Source organism: Myiozetetes cayanensis, unplaced genomic scaffold (assembly GCF_022539395.1).
Source record: "Myiozetetes cayanensis isolate MyiCay16 unplaced genomic scaffold, myiCay2020 scf18, whole genome shotgun sequence".
Lineage (NCBI taxonomy): Eukaryota > Metazoa > Chordata > Aves > Passeriformes > Tyrannidae > Myiozetetes > Myiozetetes cayanensis.
The window spans coordinates 13,921,693-13,939,208 of NW_026087389.1; the positions used below are offsets into that span (position 1 = coordinate 13,921,693).

General features: G+C 37.3%; 1 protein-coding gene across 11 annotated transcripts in view; it reads right to left on the reverse strand.

Annotated features, from left to right (window-relative positions):
- Window positions 1-17,516, reverse strand: part of CACNA1D (calcium voltage-gated channel subunit alpha1 D) — a 212,815-nt gene that overhangs the window by 46,713 nt on the left and 148,586 nt on the right. For 6 of the 11 annotated variants that reach the window (XM_050313298.1, XM_050313294.1, XM_050313296.1 and 3 more), the window contains exons 18-29: window positions 17,323-17,392; window positions 16,570-16,714; window positions 14,679-14,808; window positions 12,116-12,175; window positions 7,717-7,823; window positions 6,580-6,667; window positions 6,009-6,116; window positions 5,788-5,840; window positions 5,392-5,538; window positions 4,502-4,703; window positions 3,841-3,999; window positions 3,066-3,176 (exon numbers count right to left, since the gene is read on the reverse strand). In XM_050313298.1, the coding sequence (XP_050169255.1) occupies window positions 3,066-3,176; window positions 3,841-3,999; window positions 4,502-4,703; window positions 5,392-5,538; window positions 5,788-5,840; window positions 6,009-6,116; window positions 6,580-6,667; window positions 7,717-7,823; window positions 12,116-12,175; window positions 14,679-14,808; window positions 16,570-16,714; window positions 17,323-17,392 (1,380 nt within the window). Of the gene's footprint in view, window positions 1-3,065; window positions 3,177-3,840; window positions 4,000-4,501; window positions 4,704-5,391; window positions 5,539-5,787; window positions 5,841-6,008; window positions 6,117-6,579; window positions 6,668-7,716; window positions 7,824-11,975; window positions 12,036-12,115; window positions 12,176-14,678; window positions 14,809-16,569; window positions 16,715-17,322; window positions 17,393-17,516 lie in introns of all 11 variants that reach the window. The other 5 variants (XM_050313295.1, XM_050313292.1, XM_050313299.1 and 2 more) reach the window with 2 other exon arrangements.

Sequence of the window (17,516 nt, forward strand, 5' to 3'; positions counted from 1 at the left end):
ACTAGCCATCTTTCCTTTTTTCTTACAAAAATCTGATGTAAAATGACATGGAAAATCATTACAAGTTTAAGCAACACTGGCTATCATGAAGCTGTACAGACGGTATGTGCTGATGTATTACTTTAGATTCCATAGCTGTATTTTGTTTTGTACTGCACTGATCCATGCTAAGTACAGATTTTGGTAAATGTGAAGAACAATGTGAAGAAAAAGGCCTGTTCTTTTAATTTATATTGTGAAAAATTTGCTCATTGAGAAATGCTGAAGGACAAAATCACAAATCCTGGGGAATATAGAGGCATAGAGAATAAACAGCAAACTATGTTTCTATACATCTAGCACATAAATATTTTAGTCCTTTTAGTACTCTCCTGAAAATTTTAGGGCCTCATTCTGCAAAGTGCTATGTGATCCAATCTCCCAGTCAAGTGTGCCAGACACTCAGCATCACCTTAATATCTAGCCCTTATTCAAATTTTATATAGTTCAGAGTTGGAAGGCAGCCTGCAGTGCCTTGGTTTTAAACAACACAGTATCATAGTAAGAGGATCAATTATTTATAGTAGCCTGAAGTTTACATGACCAAAGAAACCAAAAGATCACATTTTACACGGGATTTTTGTCAACATATTAAGGGGACACTGTCAAGCAGATGAGATAAAAACTAACAGGTTTTTTATCTATTCTTATTTTTACAGTGAGTAATGGAGGGTTTATTTGATACTCTGAGCACCTCTGAAACAATTTTTAAAATGCACAAAATTAATAAATAAAACTGTTCATTCTGTCAGACTAGTCTAAGAGACCCACCAGTGACACAGTCATAGAAGAAACTAATCAGTCTTCCCTCACAGACCCTAAAGCAAACTCTTAAGTTGGGTTTCAGATTGTTCCTACTATTATTAAAATCTTAATGTTAGTAAAAGCAATTAATTGTTCTTTTAAGTATGTATCTAACTTAAAATTAAAATTCAAGGCATTCATATTCTGCTTAAGACTGCTAGCTGACTTGTGATTATTAAGGAACTATGAAATATATGTTAGCAATAGGTGTTTTGTTAAGGGATATCTGGCAATTTAAAAGGTTATAATCTCCAAAGAATAACAAGAACAACTTTAAAAATATTTAACTCCCTTCCCTTCCTGCTTATTAGTCTCTTCCAAAATTCTGCTTAATACCATGGTCTTTTAACCTTGTCCTGCTAATTAACAAGTTTAAAGTGTTCTGCATCTATGGGGGAAAAAAATTCAGGAAATGAGGACATTTCACTGGCAGCATCTGCCCTTCAAACTCTCAGGGTTCAGATCCAGGGATCTCTCACAGTAAAAGCATCCAATCAGATAGAAAGCATGTGGCAACAGAATTAAAACTCAAATTGTACAAAGTCTTAGAGACCAGTATTAAGACATTGCATTTGATAACAAGTAAGAAGCCCACAGTACAAATGGAGCACTGTGATTTATACACTCATGATCAGACCACTGTATTTTGCATTAGCTGCTGTTTCTGACTACAGTCACAAGTGCATGGAGAACCATACAAGGATTCACAATCTTCTTTCAAAGAGCAGATGATAAAATGCAGCAAAGTCTTCTGTGCAAAACAAGGATATAGAACAGGAAATACAGATCAGGAAACACAAGCAGCAACTCATGACACTGCTGTCCACAAATCTGAGCTATCTCCTCTGGGGCCTCATATTGTGCTGTTTTTAATGTGAAACCCTTAGTATTTAAATAAGATAGCTGACACAAAAATACAAATAAATTCATTAGAAATGTACAATGGACTGGACAGGGCAGAGCAAGACTACAGGAGAGTGGGTAAGCATTCACCCAGAACTCCACAGTTCACATGTCAACATCAGATCTCAAATGATGGATAATTTGTTCACTTCTGCAGGCAAACACGACCTCGCTTTAAATCAAGTAGCTCAGGCTCCACAGCTGAGCCCAATACTAAATGCAAGCTGAACAAGTGGTTTTGAAAAGCTGAACAGCAGTTATCCACCTACTCCACGCTGAGCTCTGAGCAGCCGTGCTGTAAAAGCACAAGAGCTGGTGGGTTAAAGCAAGGACAGGACTGCCCACAGAGCCTACAGCCACCCAGGTCACTGCCTCACACCAGGAAGGGGCACAGCACAGCCAGCTCCAGATGCAGATATCCTGGTCACTTTAAAAGAAGGGCAATGGAAAATGAAAAGCACCAGCCTTAGATGGTGAGATCAGTAAACTTCAAATGGCACGTCTGTCTTTTTTCAAATTCCACGTGTAGCAAGTGAACACACTCGACTTATTTACAGAGACATAAGCCCAGAATAAACATTGATTTTGTTGTACTGAAAAAAAATTTAGTTTAGTTTTTCATCACTAACTTTTGCACTTCATAAAGGCAGTATGAGAACTGAACAAAATGACTGCATTAGCTGCCACAGGATATTTTTTTTTCTGTTAGTAATTATAATTATCAGTTTCTCTTGCAAATCTACTTTTGAAAATGTGTCTGCATCAGTCATATTGACAGTGTCCCTTTAAGGCAAGGAATCAACTACTCAGTGTGGGGCCTTCTACCAAATACCATGTAGATATATATATATATATAACCGAAAATATAAAAATCCAAGAAGGCTATTGAATATGCAAATTATTTTTTTGTAATACTTTGTTGTATTTTATAAAGTAAAGAAATAATTTTGCATTTTAGAATAGGAAATATAGCATAACATACAAGTCTTTACTGGGGATTAAATTAGTGTAAAGTAATGAATGTAGAACCCAGAACAGGAGATGTGGTAATGCTTGTAACAGGAAATGATTGATCTGATTTAGAAAGGGATATTTTCATTACCTCACCATAATCCAGATCTCATCAACCACTTTCTGAGATTATTTTCTGATATCTGCATTTAATTTCCTGGAGTTACATTTCTATTAGGATTTCACTGATAGATAAATGTGGGAAAATATTTGTTCTTTCTGTTCTTTGAGTAATGCACATCTAGTGTGAAACTCATTATATTCAATTCCTGTGGTGATAACCTAATTAAAGCATATCTTAAACTTACCTTGGGTTTGAATGCAATCAGTTTCAAAACCATCTCAACAGTGAACACTCCTGTGAAAACCATATTCATAATGTCCATTGCATCATTAAAGAGCTTAGACTGCCCATAGTGCTGTGAATGAAAAATAAAATACTTACAGAAGTAAAGGTTTTAAAACATTAAGTGAAAGAAAGGCATAAGATAGAATTGGCAAAAATCCAGCACAGGAAAACATTTCCTAGTAAAATTTAGGAAGCATGCCTGTAAATATGCAAGATTAGCTGAGTATCTTTGGTCAAGTACAGAATTGTTTAAATCTATTCCGTTTAGGCACTGAGCAGAACAAAACAATAAATCCTCAACATCCTAAGGGAATCTCCAGAGAGATGGTTTTGAGAGGAAAATTGTTCCTTCAAAAAAGGAGTATTCGACTCCTTTCTAATTTTTCCAAGTTTTATATGTAAGACTTGAACATTACACAACCTTGTGTCACTTGCTTAGAAAGCCTGAAGTTTCTTAATCACAAGGATACAGTGTAAGTAAGTTTACTGAAAAAAGCAGAATGGCTTTGTGAGCTGAATTCAAACCATTCTTTTTCTTATCAAAATCTGAAATACCAGGGAAAGAAAGAGACAACTAGAACATGTCACAGAAAAGCACTAAGATCAAAAGTGCATTTTTTAAAGTTTCACTTCATAAAAAAATACAACTTGCCATAAATGAAAGGCATTATCCCACCCATATCCTTCCCTGCAATTTATGCCAACTGCTTCAAGAGAGCTTCTGGTTTTCCTACCTGCATTGCCAAGCAAAGGGTGTTCAGCATGATGAGGACAAACATGATGTATTCAAATCCAGTAGAATTCACCACATACCAGAACTTGTACTGGTAAGGATTTTTTGGAATATATCTACGGAGAGGACGTGCCTTCAAGGCATATTCTACACACTGACGCTGTAAAGCAAATACATCAAAACCTGTCAGACTTTACTTAACAGGTAATCAGCTGGTAGCACAATTATTAAAATAGAACTCTCAAAAACAGTCTATCTACTTGATGTAGGGTTTTAGAGTAGAACATTTTGAACTTCTGAACACTTTCAGACTATTCAGAACACAAAATCTCTGTTCCAGTTCTTATTGTAAAATCTATCTCTGCCTACAGGAAATCTGTTAAGTGCTGTGTTCTTCTTAATGTGGCACCAAAAAACAAGACATTAAGAAGATAACAAGCTTAATGGAACACCTTTCACAACAAAAAGACTGATAAGTTGGGCTTATGGAAAGAGAAACATATAATAACCTCAATATCCAGTTGATAGTGAAATAAATCAAATTAATATATACTAAGATACGTGTTTGGTGCCCTCTTCTGACCCAAAGCAGAAAGGAAGCTCTTCATGCATAAAGAAAAAAGGATACTTTCAAAAGTTAAGAGTTCAATATTTATTTTAACCTGATTTTTGTCCAGCTCACAGTTCTTGTACTCTTGTTCTCCCTGTTCTTGGAATGTGACAATCACGAAACCAACAAATATGTTCATCATAAAGAAAGCAATAATGATGATATAGATGATGAAAAAAATTGAGATCTCCACTCTATAGTTGTACACAGGTCCTACGTTCTCGCCATTTGAATCAATGGCTTTGTACAGCAGCCTGGAAAACAAACATAATTTTATCTTTATTACCATTGAAATGAGAAAACAGTAAAATATACAGACTCAAAGGTCAGGTTTCAGAAATGGTCTGCTTTTTCTAGGTACTGACAGTGCTTGCAATAATATTAAAACCAGAAGAATCACAGCACACATTGTTATATTATGTTTTCTGAAAGAATCAAGGTAATGACCAGATGGTGGTAGTTTTCAATTATTTCCCCACATAAAGCTGTTCTCTAAGTCTCTTCTCACTTAGGGAAATAGTGAGTGGCAGTTTGCTCTTCCTGTGTTTCTCTATGCAGTGTTATACTGCCTGATTTTTTAGCAAAAGTTTTACTCAAAGGCCTTAAATTTTCAAATTATCATTATTTAAAATGCATCAGTGGATAAACATCTAAAACTATTCCTTCCATTAGAGCTGAGGAGTAGCTCATTAGAGCAAAAGTTACTGGAAGATTGGGAATCAAACAGTATAAAAAAGTTACCTTTTCTTACTTTTCCTAAAATACAAGAAAAGTGCACAGATTCAGGACAATAGGTTTCTTACTTCCTCCCTTAATAACTTTCTATACCATCACTTAAAACTGGGGTTCTTTTGCCAAAAGATGCCTGGTAAATGATAGCAAACTGTTCTGGAAAATGCAACCATCTTAACAATGCTTTGAAAACACGGAGAAGCCACTCACGCTGGCCACCCTTCGAAGGTGGATACTGTGAAAAGGGCCATCATAGCAGACAGAACATTATCAAAGTTGAAATCACTATTTTGCCAGACCCTCTCTTTGACCATTGGATTATCGACATCTCCATCTTTATAAACGATGTATATCCCTCTGTGGGAAAGAAACTGTCATTAGTGAAACATTAAATTAACCTCAGGGTTACTCAATACAGTATTCAGAACTGTTTCTTTTATTCCCTCCTTACGCCTGTTTTGTTTCCTTGCTAACCTGTGTTTTCTGGTTTAAGATGACAATTCCAATTTACACAAACCTAAATGGCCTGACACATGCCTGCCCATATACAGTTTGAGTTTATTCAGAATACAATGTGTCACATTCTTAGACCAAAGATCTCCTCACCGGCATTCCTCAGGATTCTGTTTTGCCTCATCAGTGCACTTGTAGAACTTTCCCTACATATAAAAACAAAGAGCAATGACAAAATGCAGAATATGCAAAATACACACGTTCATACTACGATTAGTTCAGAATGGGACCACCCAGTTCCAGCAGCAAGTAACTAAAAATTCAATTCAGCTTTGCTTTTCTTGATGCAGCATGAATTCTGAGTGTCAACTTACCTTGAACAGCTGCACCCCAATACAAGCAAACATGAACTGCAGCAGAGTTGTAACAATCATGATATTACCAATAGTTCTGATAGCCACAAAGACACATTGAACAACATGCTGGAAGGAAAGAAAGAAAAAAAAATTTAATTCAATTTGTCACAGTATGCAAACCATAAAGTCTCGGTTTGTACTATTTTTTAAATTACTATTTTTGTGTTGTCAGTATTATACCTAACACAGCAATTAGACTTGTTTGCTAGATTTGTTAGTAAAATCTGTTGACATAAAACCCATCAACATCAACTGACTAAAAATTACATAAACACGGTGGATAAACAATTAAAACATTGCAGTCACATGTTGGTTCATTAGTCAAAATCTGCTCTCAGTAGCAGTTCCTCCACATACAAATTCCTGTAACTGTGGACTGTTTAAGATCAGATGTGTTTAAGAATCGGGAACTGATTTATGTCCTTGCTCTCTGAACTTCTGTAGACAATTTTTCTTGTGCAAGAATTTTTCAACCTGAGGCAGAATAGAGAATCAGACCAACAGAAATATAACTTTAAAAAATAAACACCTTAAGTCCTTTTGCTCTGTTTATTGCCCTTAGAGGTCTCAATACTCTTAAAACTCTGAGGATCTTCACAACTGAGATAGCACTTGATCTAGGGGGAAAAAAAGAGTTATTCTTTTACTTTTAAGATAACTGATTGCATTACCAAGAATAACAATGTTCTTGCTACTTCCTTAAATATGAAATTTTTAAAAAAAAATCCCAAGATATATATATACACAAGACTTTTTATTCTTTATTGATCCTTCATGTAAACATCAGAAAATAGTATCAGTCTCATAAATACCATATGAATTATTCTGATTTCTGGAGCAACTTTGGAATTAACAGCTCAGAAGCTAGTCTGACACTATAATGGAGCAAAATAGTCCCCAAAGTGCTTTTCAATGTTGACAAGTTCTTCTGAAGACACTGTGTAAATCCTGTAAACCAATTAATGCCTTTAATTTCAAAGTAGGCGGAGATCAAAAGATCTAAAATCATTTACATTCTCTTTAAGAGGTTAGGGCTGCCTTTTGAGGCAATAACAGCCTTTTAAAGAACATGCTGTGAAACGGAAAGCTTGTGCAATAGGTGTTCTGGTACCAGCAGAGTTCAAAGTGGGGAGCAATTGCCTGACACCCACCTTTGGCCTTCTCTAAGTCACTGAGGGTTTCCCAGGTGATTCTGAATTCCTTTATTATGCTTACTCTGATCCAAACAAACAAAGTCTCTTCACTACCACTTACAGTCCTGACTAAGGTGTAGGTTCTCCCACCCTTCCAGTACTGCCTAGTTACATATCCCTGGAGGTCTGTACTGAAAGACCAAGCTCACAAAACTAGGCTGTAGATGTGGCAATAGCACAGGAGAAGGTACATAAACCTCCTGAAGCTCCAGGTAATACCTGCTATACAACACAGAGCCAGAGTGCTCTTCCTTGATCTCTTGTTAATAGTGGGAAGTAGTAAATTATTTCCAACCCATATTAGTAGTGAATTACAACACTCTCCATATAAAGCACTCTCTTGCCAGTCCCAACCCTGAACACTGACACTGCACACCCACACACCGTGGGGAACAAAAGGAGCTGACACACTGATTTCAGTATAAAACCCCAAAGCAAAAATACATCATTCACATTATAAGTATAGTACTTACTGAATACCAAATGACACCAGAGAAACACCCACAACCAGCAAATCCAGCAAATTAAAATAATTCCTGCAGAAGGACCCTTTATGAAGGAACGCTCCAAAAGCTGTCATCTAAAAATAGAATTGTTACACACTTAGTCTATATTTCAGCTTATTCAAATTCACATTTAGGCTGTTTACAAGACACTTGCCTAGAGTGTGAATGCATACAATACTATCTCACTTTCTAAAAGCAATTGAGATATAAAACAATCCCACTACGTACATTAAATCTTGCATTTAAATCACAAAAATTCTGCTCAAGTAACACGAACAAGTATGTTAATTGTTTCTGATGTAAACAAATGTTTTATTTTGTGTAAGAACTGATAGGCTGAGGTGATTACACTGAATTGATTTGCCCTTTGTTCAAAAAATTACTACCAAAAACCCATAAAATTGCCACACTTACTAAACTGTAGGGTCCAGATTCTGACTCCTAATCATTCATATTACCCTGAGAATTGAAGGAGCTGTAAAAGTACTGCCTACAGGGCCCATGGGCCCTCAGAGTCAACACCTGAGAGTCAAATCTGGTACAGAACCAGGACAAGGCTGTCCCAAGGCAGCATTACACAGCTATTTACCTTTGACTCATGGGAGACACATTAGGATCATGAGTCGGTATCTTGGAACAACCTGAAACAACTCACAATAAACTGTTCTGTATTATGTTTGGACAAGGGTCTCCGAGTTTTGCTGTTCTGTGGGGAATATCAAACCTTGCACTCCCTGATGGACTTTTTCTTAAGTTCTTTTTTTTTTCTGTCCTTAGAATAAGATGAAAGAAGCACACAAAGTGTATCCTGTGAAGGAACCTGTATGCATCATGGGCAGGTTTCATTAGGAGCCATTGACAGAGGTTGTATTAATTATGGCTGCAGAGAGCATCTGGGCAGACGTTCTTGGGTATCTCAAAGCTGAATTTGGTTCCTAACCTATGGATTAGACCCTTACCATAACTGCAAGTAAGTACCAGTTAAAAAATGCTCAGAGAAATCTAGTTAAGCCATTAGAAGCACAAAATCACCAGCTGAATAGACTATTTCATAGGTCTTTCCATAGTTACAGACTAAGACTGAAACACTGAAACTAAAAACTTGTAACAAAAATAAGGATACCTCTGAAAAATACCTAGTAGTCAGCTCAGGCACATGGATTCTAATTTCTTCAGCCTCAAAAAAAGAGGAATGAATACTTAGCTACTCATTTTTTTCCACAGGTAAGAAAACTCACTGCCAGCTAGAGAATATCCAACATTGATTGTGATTTCCAACCCTGTACTTTCTATTCTGTTCTATTCCTCACAGTGTAGTAAAAAGATTTTATTTCATTTCCCCTCACAGCAGATTACTACAGCTTTCAAGACTGTTCTACAACATATAACAGAGCTCCAGGCAACAAGCATCTCAGTCAACTGCATCACTACTTGAAATTTGCAGGTCTTGTGCATGACAAACCATCACTGTCAGTAAAACCTATACCTCTGTAAAGGGAACAGGCATTTTTTTAAAGCCCTCCTCTCCTTATTCTCATGTTGAGCCTTCTTTTATCGTGATCAAAATACTAAATGTTTCTCCAAGCTAGAAGAGTAAAAGCGCTAAAGCTCTAACCTATGCCACGGCATGAGAGATATAACACAGTTATATTATAAAATTCCCATTAAATTCCTAGCTCTTTCACTTACACCTGTACAGAGTACACTTATTAAGATCAGTGGGAGTTAAACACTGAAATAACCCTGAATATCAAATTTACATCCATCTACAACTACTCATTTACACTGTAGTATGTTATCAGCAGCATACAACATTTCATGTAATGACTCCCACAAAAATAAATTCAATTACTGACCTAAAAGTACAAGTGAAGTATATATCTCCCCATCTTCATATGGAGACTTATACTTCAATCACTACAAATCCCAGGGGAAGCATTTGACTAGAACTCTCTGCAGCAAGTTTAAATGGTGTGGGATTAGCAGAGTAGGGCGAGGTTAAAAGCACAAGCTCCTAACCTGACTTCTGCTTTGATGTATTCACCTTAGCCAAGCACTCCTAACAGGATGATAAACTGGATTTCAAGGTCATAAGAGAATTCTTAAATGCTTTTAAACTGATGTTCCAACTCCTCTGTTATTCATATCCTCATTCATATACTCAACACCATGTAATGTGGAAATCCTCGTGTCTGCAGAGCAGAAAGAGCACAGCGAGACTCCCCAGATGCTGAGAGTTACTCTGTTTTAATGCTTGGTTTTGGACATTCACAAGTTCCTCTACAGCAGCTGATAATACTGCCTCTGGTTAGCTTAACTGCAGTTTCATATACTTCCATATACTGGAAATCATGGAATACCATTGCTACAGCAGGTCTAGCCTTGACTTTTCTCCTTGCAGAACACGCAGCTTCTGTACCGCTTGGATACCGTGAGAAGCACAGCACAAAACCCAGCCCGGAGGACATGGAGGGCTCCAGCCACAAGCAAGCAAAGCCAGTGTCTGAGGTGTTAGCAAAGCAGGCACTGTGCATGGACGTGTGTCATGGCCTGGCTGTCGTTACATCTGTACGGCACAATTTATTTTCCTTTACGTAACGAATGTACCGCAGGGCGGAGCTTCCTGGAGAAAGTGGAGCCAGAAGCATCAACGTGTTTGGCTGTGATGTGGCTCCTTGTTTCCTTGTAATGTTTTACACTGCCAGATTTCGGCAGCCCAAGCTCTAGAGCTTCCTGCTTCCCTTGGATAACTCTGAAGCTGCTCTGTGCCAAAGTCTTTTGCAGTTAGCAGGAACGTTGCTTTTCTTAACACATCCTGTTATGCCTCATTATGCCATGCTTTATAACTCTTCTGTCTCCTAGAGAAACACAAATGGAACTGCAGGAGCTAGAGAACTTGCTGCTCAGAGCTTGTGGAAGTTTACTGACTCTCTTCTGCCACAGAAATAGTGGTAATGTATTTTTTTATGGCTTCTCAAATTCAGAGTTGAGAACTAGTCTGATCTAATGCTACAGCTCTTTTCAGTGCTTCGTCCTCTCCTTCAGTTTGGCCTTTCTCTAGCAGCAAAAAACCTGGGTATTGATTTTAGCATGCTACAAAAGTTATAAGAATAATCAATTCTATAGCAAGCTCCTCGCTGCTGAAAATGAGAAATAAGGGGATAAACATAAGTCTGGGAGTAAATTCACAAGCATAAAAATAGTCTATTACTTACAGTACAGCTTATCTTGTAAACAGCCCAAATATTGCATCAATTAGTATTAATCAAATCGCATTGTGAAGAGTATGCACAGCAATATGAGTAAAAGCTGGGAGAAGAGATTTTGTTAAGCTTAATCCTCAACTGGAAATGCAAAGTTTATGTACAGATTCTTAGTGTGCCAGCAATTTTTAAGTGTTTGAATCAGGGTTACTCAAACAAAACCTCACAGTGAATAAGCGCAGCATGAAATGTTTAGGAATCACGTGTAAATCTCTGAGAGAATATTTTGCCAATTTCCAACCAAAAATTTTATTTCCTTGTTCAGCATTTTGTTACATCATGAATGCAATCCTCAGTTAAATGGCTTCTTTGCCAGAATAAGTCTCATACATCGAAAATGTGAGTAACCCCAATGGATATTCTTAACAATCAGTACACAAACTATACATTAAAATGCCAATTTTTGGCTCATGCATGGGTAATACATTTAAGCAAGCATATTTATGCCTGTCTGTGTATTAAATGTATGCCCAAGATAAATGCAAAGTATCTTAGTGTATAGATAGATAAATGCAAGATATCTTGCAAGTCCTATTGCAAGAAAATAGTTATCTACTATTTTAGCTCTGTGGATATAGTTCAGCAAAAGAAATGAGAAATTACATGCTCCCTCCTTATAAGACTGATTATCTCTTTTGGAAATGCCAGAGCAAGGAGAAGGAAAAGCTCATGCGCAGTGAATTATTTTTCCCTTTTCTGACAACTGTAAGTTTAAAAAGGGTAAAAAATGAATTATTAAACTGATGTAATGGTAAAAAATCAGCTTCTTCATGCACCCAATGGTAAAAAAAATGACCAATCAAAACTATGAGGAACTGTCAAATAAAAAAAAATCCTCTAGTTTAAAAAGAGTTTAGCTTTGATCGCTTAGAGAAAAGGCGAAGAACACTTCAAGTGCCTTTTCTTGGCAGGTGACACACAAGGAAAATCCTTTTAAACAAGCTTCCTTTAAAAACCTGTTACCTTCAAAATGATCTCAAATGTAAACATACTAGTGAAGACATAATCTGCATACCCTAGGATCTGGAAGGTAAACAAAAAGTTACAAACATTATTGCTAAAGCTGCTTTTGAGCTAACAAGGATCAATTAACAATGCATTACCTTTAACAGGATTTCAACAGTAAAGATGGCTGTGAAAGCATAGTCAAAGTAACCAAGTATCTGCAAGGTATAATACGTGCCACAGTAAGAAATCCATCTATTAATAAATTTTTACGATTTAGACCACATGCACAACAACACCAGAATTAATCTAAGTAGATAGATGGAGAATTTAGACAAAGTAGTTTAAAATTCCAGCTATTGTGCAACCATTTTTATTTGCTTAAAAATTTAAGAGACACCACTGTGCTTGGGTATTAGATTTCACCCCTAACGAATTGACAGGACCCAATAACAACACTTTCAATTCAGACTTTCATCCATCAGCTTTCACAGATACTTTCTTCAGCCTTTAGCAGAGACAAAGAATTTTATACAAAGAAATACGTATTAATAACATCTGGGGGGTCCCAAAGTAGTGCATCACAAAACTTCAGTGGATACTTCTAGACTGCATATCATTTCACATTTTGCTACATTATATTGTTCCTGAATAGGCTTGGATCAAGAGTCTCAAAGCAAATTAACAAATAACTAAATTACTTTAAATCATCACTACAACCCATTTTCCTTGAGCTTGGAAGATACAGCAGTGATTTACTTGTAGGAAATTTAAAAGAATCTACAACAATTGCATGGTAAGATGCAAACTTCTAAGAGGATTGTGGATGTGGGATTGACCTCCCTGCTGTCAACAGCCCCATGGACATGTATTTCAGTAAAACCCAGATGTCACCCTCTCAAAGTGGCCGTATCACCAGCACATAATCTAAAGATCAACCTGCACCTGCAGCAGGGTAAGAGTTTGGTTTCAAGGATCCAGCAATCCAACTAGCAAACAGTTGTGCACAGAAACACATTGCCCGTGGTTCAACAACAAACAAAACGGGAAGGAGAAATAAAATACAGAGACAACACACACACACACACAAAAACAGTATTCATGTTAGATCAAATAAAAGGAAATAATGTTCTCCCCATATTCCACTGAAGATCCCATCCTTCTGCAGTTTGCTGTGGCTGAAAAAATACGTAAATAATAAAACCATTCAACAAAGATTAATCAGTAACCAATTCATTCTAGAGTTAAAATATTTAAAGGCATTCCAGTTTGTAAACTCTCACTGCATTGCTGAGCTGACTGGCGGAAGGAACACAAACACTCAAGGTAGCAAAAAAGAAATATGTGCAGGTCTGGAGCATGTGAGAATACTTACAACAAGAGGGCAATTCCCTTCTGAAACCCCTCACACATTTTATCTGTGTCCCAAACAGGAAGAACTCTTTCAGTTACCACCTACATTTTCCTAGAGTTCCTTCATTATGAAAATAATTATCAGCTCCTGAAGCCATTTCTATAGCAGTAATTTCAGTATTCCCCACCAGCTCTCTTTTTCTTAACCATTAGTGTGATTTATTCACATTGCTCCAGTTCTATAGACATGGGAAGCACACAGCTCTGCTAAATAGTGCATGGAGAGTGTCTTTGTGCTTTGGCCTCTTTTCATCTTTGAAGAAAGATTTAGCTTTTTCCTTCTTACTAAAGTTACTGAAAAAGCGTTCAGAGAATGCCAAGAGCCAAAAGAGGTTAAATTGACACCAGCAAGAACTAGAGAGAGACAACCCCCTACAGACAGAGCAGCCCTGCCTTTCCCGTAAGAGGTGGCAGAGTTCCTCTAACTCCATGGCAATCTCTACAGATGTTTACTCAGCACATAAACTACAATTTTACTGAGTAACAGAGACATTTCTGATATTAATACTTTTACAAATATTTTGCTTCTACAAATACATCTAAAAAAAAGGATGCAGAAACACTTCTAAATGTAGAGGTTTGTGTGCAGGCTGAAATGACGTTTGTCTCTGACTCAAGGCAAGAGCTGGACGTGCTCTGATCCCCCTCTTCAATGTGACTTTAGAAAAAGTGCCACTTGTTTAGTTTCTGATACGGCCAGTCATGAACCCAAGGATCTTTGAATCTGACATGGGGGTACCCAAACACCTTAGTGTGGCCACAGCAGTTTCTTTGAAAGAAGAAGTAACATTGTTATGAATCCAGGCACTCACTACAGAGTGATACTCCAAGTGCCCCAAGACCATATCATAGAGTCAGTGAAGGAGAAGAGAGGACAGGTCAGAATCTATTCCCAACACGTCATAAACAGTGATAATTTTAACTGGCATTTTTAAATCAGTGCCAAACACTGACAGGCACTAAGAGTGATTTGGGAAATGCACATCAGGTACTCCAGCTGCAAAGTATGCAAACATATGAAAATTATAGATATTACACTCAGCTTGAACATATTTATCCTGATAAACAATAGTCAAAGGAAATATATTACATAAAAAATAAACACTTCCAATACCAATGATGTTCAATCCATAAAGTTAATTGACTTTAAACATTTGTGCTTTTAAAGCAAAAAGAATATAAATGTATAGCTTGAAAAAGGAAACGGAATGTTTCTTAACATGAAAAGTAAAAACTAGGCACTAGTCCCAAAGAATTATTCTCCTGGGAGGTTATATTTATCTTCAGACATAAAAATGAGGGACTTACATTATTTCGGAAAGAGTGGCTGCGAATTGGATCTTCTGCTGCCAGGGAAACACTGCTCAGCATGATAAAGACAAGGATGAGATTGGTAAAGATGTGGTGATTGATAAGTCTATGGCATCCCACTCGAATTCTAAAGAAGAGATACAAAAATAAACCATGAGTGCACATAGAATTCAGCAGATGGTTAATACACAACATGTTTTCTGTTACTCTGCCAACAGTAACAGAACAACAATCAGCAGCTAAAAGCAGAGAAAACACTGAAGCCATTGGTCAGATTTCTAAGAATGAAAACAAATTCAAAAGCCAATTCACCTGTAGTGAAGATGCACTTTGTCAAAGGAATCTGAGAGGGGTTGGTTTCCAATGGGTTATGAATTCCACTGCAAGTTCCAGTGTTTGTATCACTGCCCATGTACAGAGGCCAACATCAAAAGGACCAGCACTGACACAGGTCAGTTCTGACGCTGTTTGATTTGATTTTTACCAAAGTTGTCAAAATTACTCATCTTGTGAGATGTGCCTTAGGCTGCAGATCTCACTGTGCTACTTAAAGACAACTCAAATCAGAATCTCTGTGAAGATCTTCTCACAGAATTACAGGGTAAGTGGGTGTTGAAGGCTCCAGAGCTGTGAGGTTTCAGCCACATGGCGTGAAGTGTAACTGTGCATATGCTCAGAGTCACTGAGCCCAGGGTTATCACAAAGACTGGCGAGCACCTTGGTAGAGGAGGTCTGGGATTAAACTGCCAAAAAGGCAGGATCAGGTTCATAACTGACTAATGCTGAAGTTGTCTAAATTCTGCTGAGGAATCAGAAGGTTCTCAGGAAAAATTTGCTCTCCTGTTATTAAGTAGATGATTGGAGTATAAGTGTACCTTACTTAAGCAAGGTGACCACTGTGGCCTGAGAATACGGAGTGTTAGCTGAAGTCAAAAGCAATTTGACATGTTCAACAAACCTAATATTTTTGCATTCAGCATATGTGTTCTTAAATTTACGAGTTTAAAGCACTCTCTTTCCAGTGTTTTGCAAATTCTGAAGACAACACATGTGATGAATAAGATACAAAGCCAAAATATTGTATCTTGATGATCACAACATCTTCTAAACTTGTGATGACCTCTACCACTGAGAAGACAGCATTCTCCCATGCCAAGTAACTCTTCTAAGACTGCTCATAAAAATGCCATCTATAAATGTCCCAGCTATGTTCAATCTGCAGGAGCTGAATTTAATTCACTTGTTCACTTCCATCCAACAATTAGTTATGACTTTTAATGACTAGTCAAGTTTGCTTTCTCAGCAGTGTAGAACTTCAAATCATCTGGAGTTAGACTGAGAGGTGAAAGATCCCAATTCCCTGCAAAATCCAACTATTATTGTTCTTGATTTTTGAAATAATTTGTCTTTATCTTTGGTGTTTGTTTCAATCTGGGAAATGCTGTTACCCTAAGAGGAATATATACATTCATTCTCCTTCTTTTCTCTTTTTCTACTTTCTCTTCTTCTTGCCTGTATTGCTCCACAAAGGTTACTAGGGCTACAAGAAATTCTATTTCATGAAGAAGATGCTCAGACCTTATTATTACAGCCTTTATATCCAGTGACAAACATAGTAAATAGTTGCTATACATTAAAGGGCACTTTCCAGACATGTGCAGACTTCACACTATATGTACAAAAAGCTATTATCTAAAACAGTGGGAAAAAAAAGAATATATTTTTCAAATTCTTTTCATTTACGAAATAACTATGAAAATTTTTGAAGGAAAGCCAATCTCTGTTCTGTTGAAGATACTAGATTTCTATTCCTAGCCTTGTAAGGAGTCTGTTGCTTCACTGTTCAACCCTGATGGACTAAATCAGTATTTTTCAAAATTATATTTACGGATTGGTGCTGCTGAAAATGAAGAAGGCACTCCCTTCAGGGATTGGGGTGATCTTCTCTTTCATGTTTAGCTCTGATATCCTCCGGGGGCGTGGGCCTGCTGGTACCTCTGGTTCATCCTCCTCATCTTCTTCATCTTCACCTACTTTAAATTAAACACTTCTTTTATTACAAACTAAAAAACGCTGAGGTTTTGTTCATAACAATACAAAAGCACAGCTTGTATTAAAACATAGAGTGGTTTATAGGAAATATAGATATATATATTCATAGCATGGCTATAAAAGTCCTCTGACTGCCAGCCCAGGCCTGGGCTGTGCCATGGGGTGCTGAGCTCTGTGCACTGGGTGCTCAAAATTTAGGGCAGATTTCTGTAACAGGCATCCAGACCATCAGGCAGTGCTGGTTTTTAGATAAGTGTGTTCACTGGACTGGAAGAAAATTGACCAAACATCTGAGGCCTGGAATGTCCTTTTCTGCCAAACGTTTTAGAGAAGTTTAGAATTCGCTCCCACATCCAGAGATAGTGTTACCACAACAGTCTTGAGGCTCACGGTATTAACTCTCCTATGATGTTTGTACTGCCTAGGAAGCTGCAGGAAAAGATAATACTTACTAGCTTACAGGTCCATTTATCCACTGATAACAGAGCACAGCTTCAAAGGAATTGATTCAGTGCTCAACAAGACCAAGTTTAGGATATTTTAGCAAACAAACTTAAATGTGTTTGTGTTCTGGCTAGTACTCACATACCTGGTACATCACAGGGTGGATAAGGATCTTTATCCTCCTCCTCTCCTTCTCCATATTCACCAATTGTCACCTGAAGCAATGAAAGGGACGTACAAGAAGAAAAATAAATTTGGATATAGCTAGAAGGATAAAGTTCAACAGAAAGCAAACCAAGTATGCCTCTGAAGTCAAGAAGTGATCCCCTAAGTTAAGTC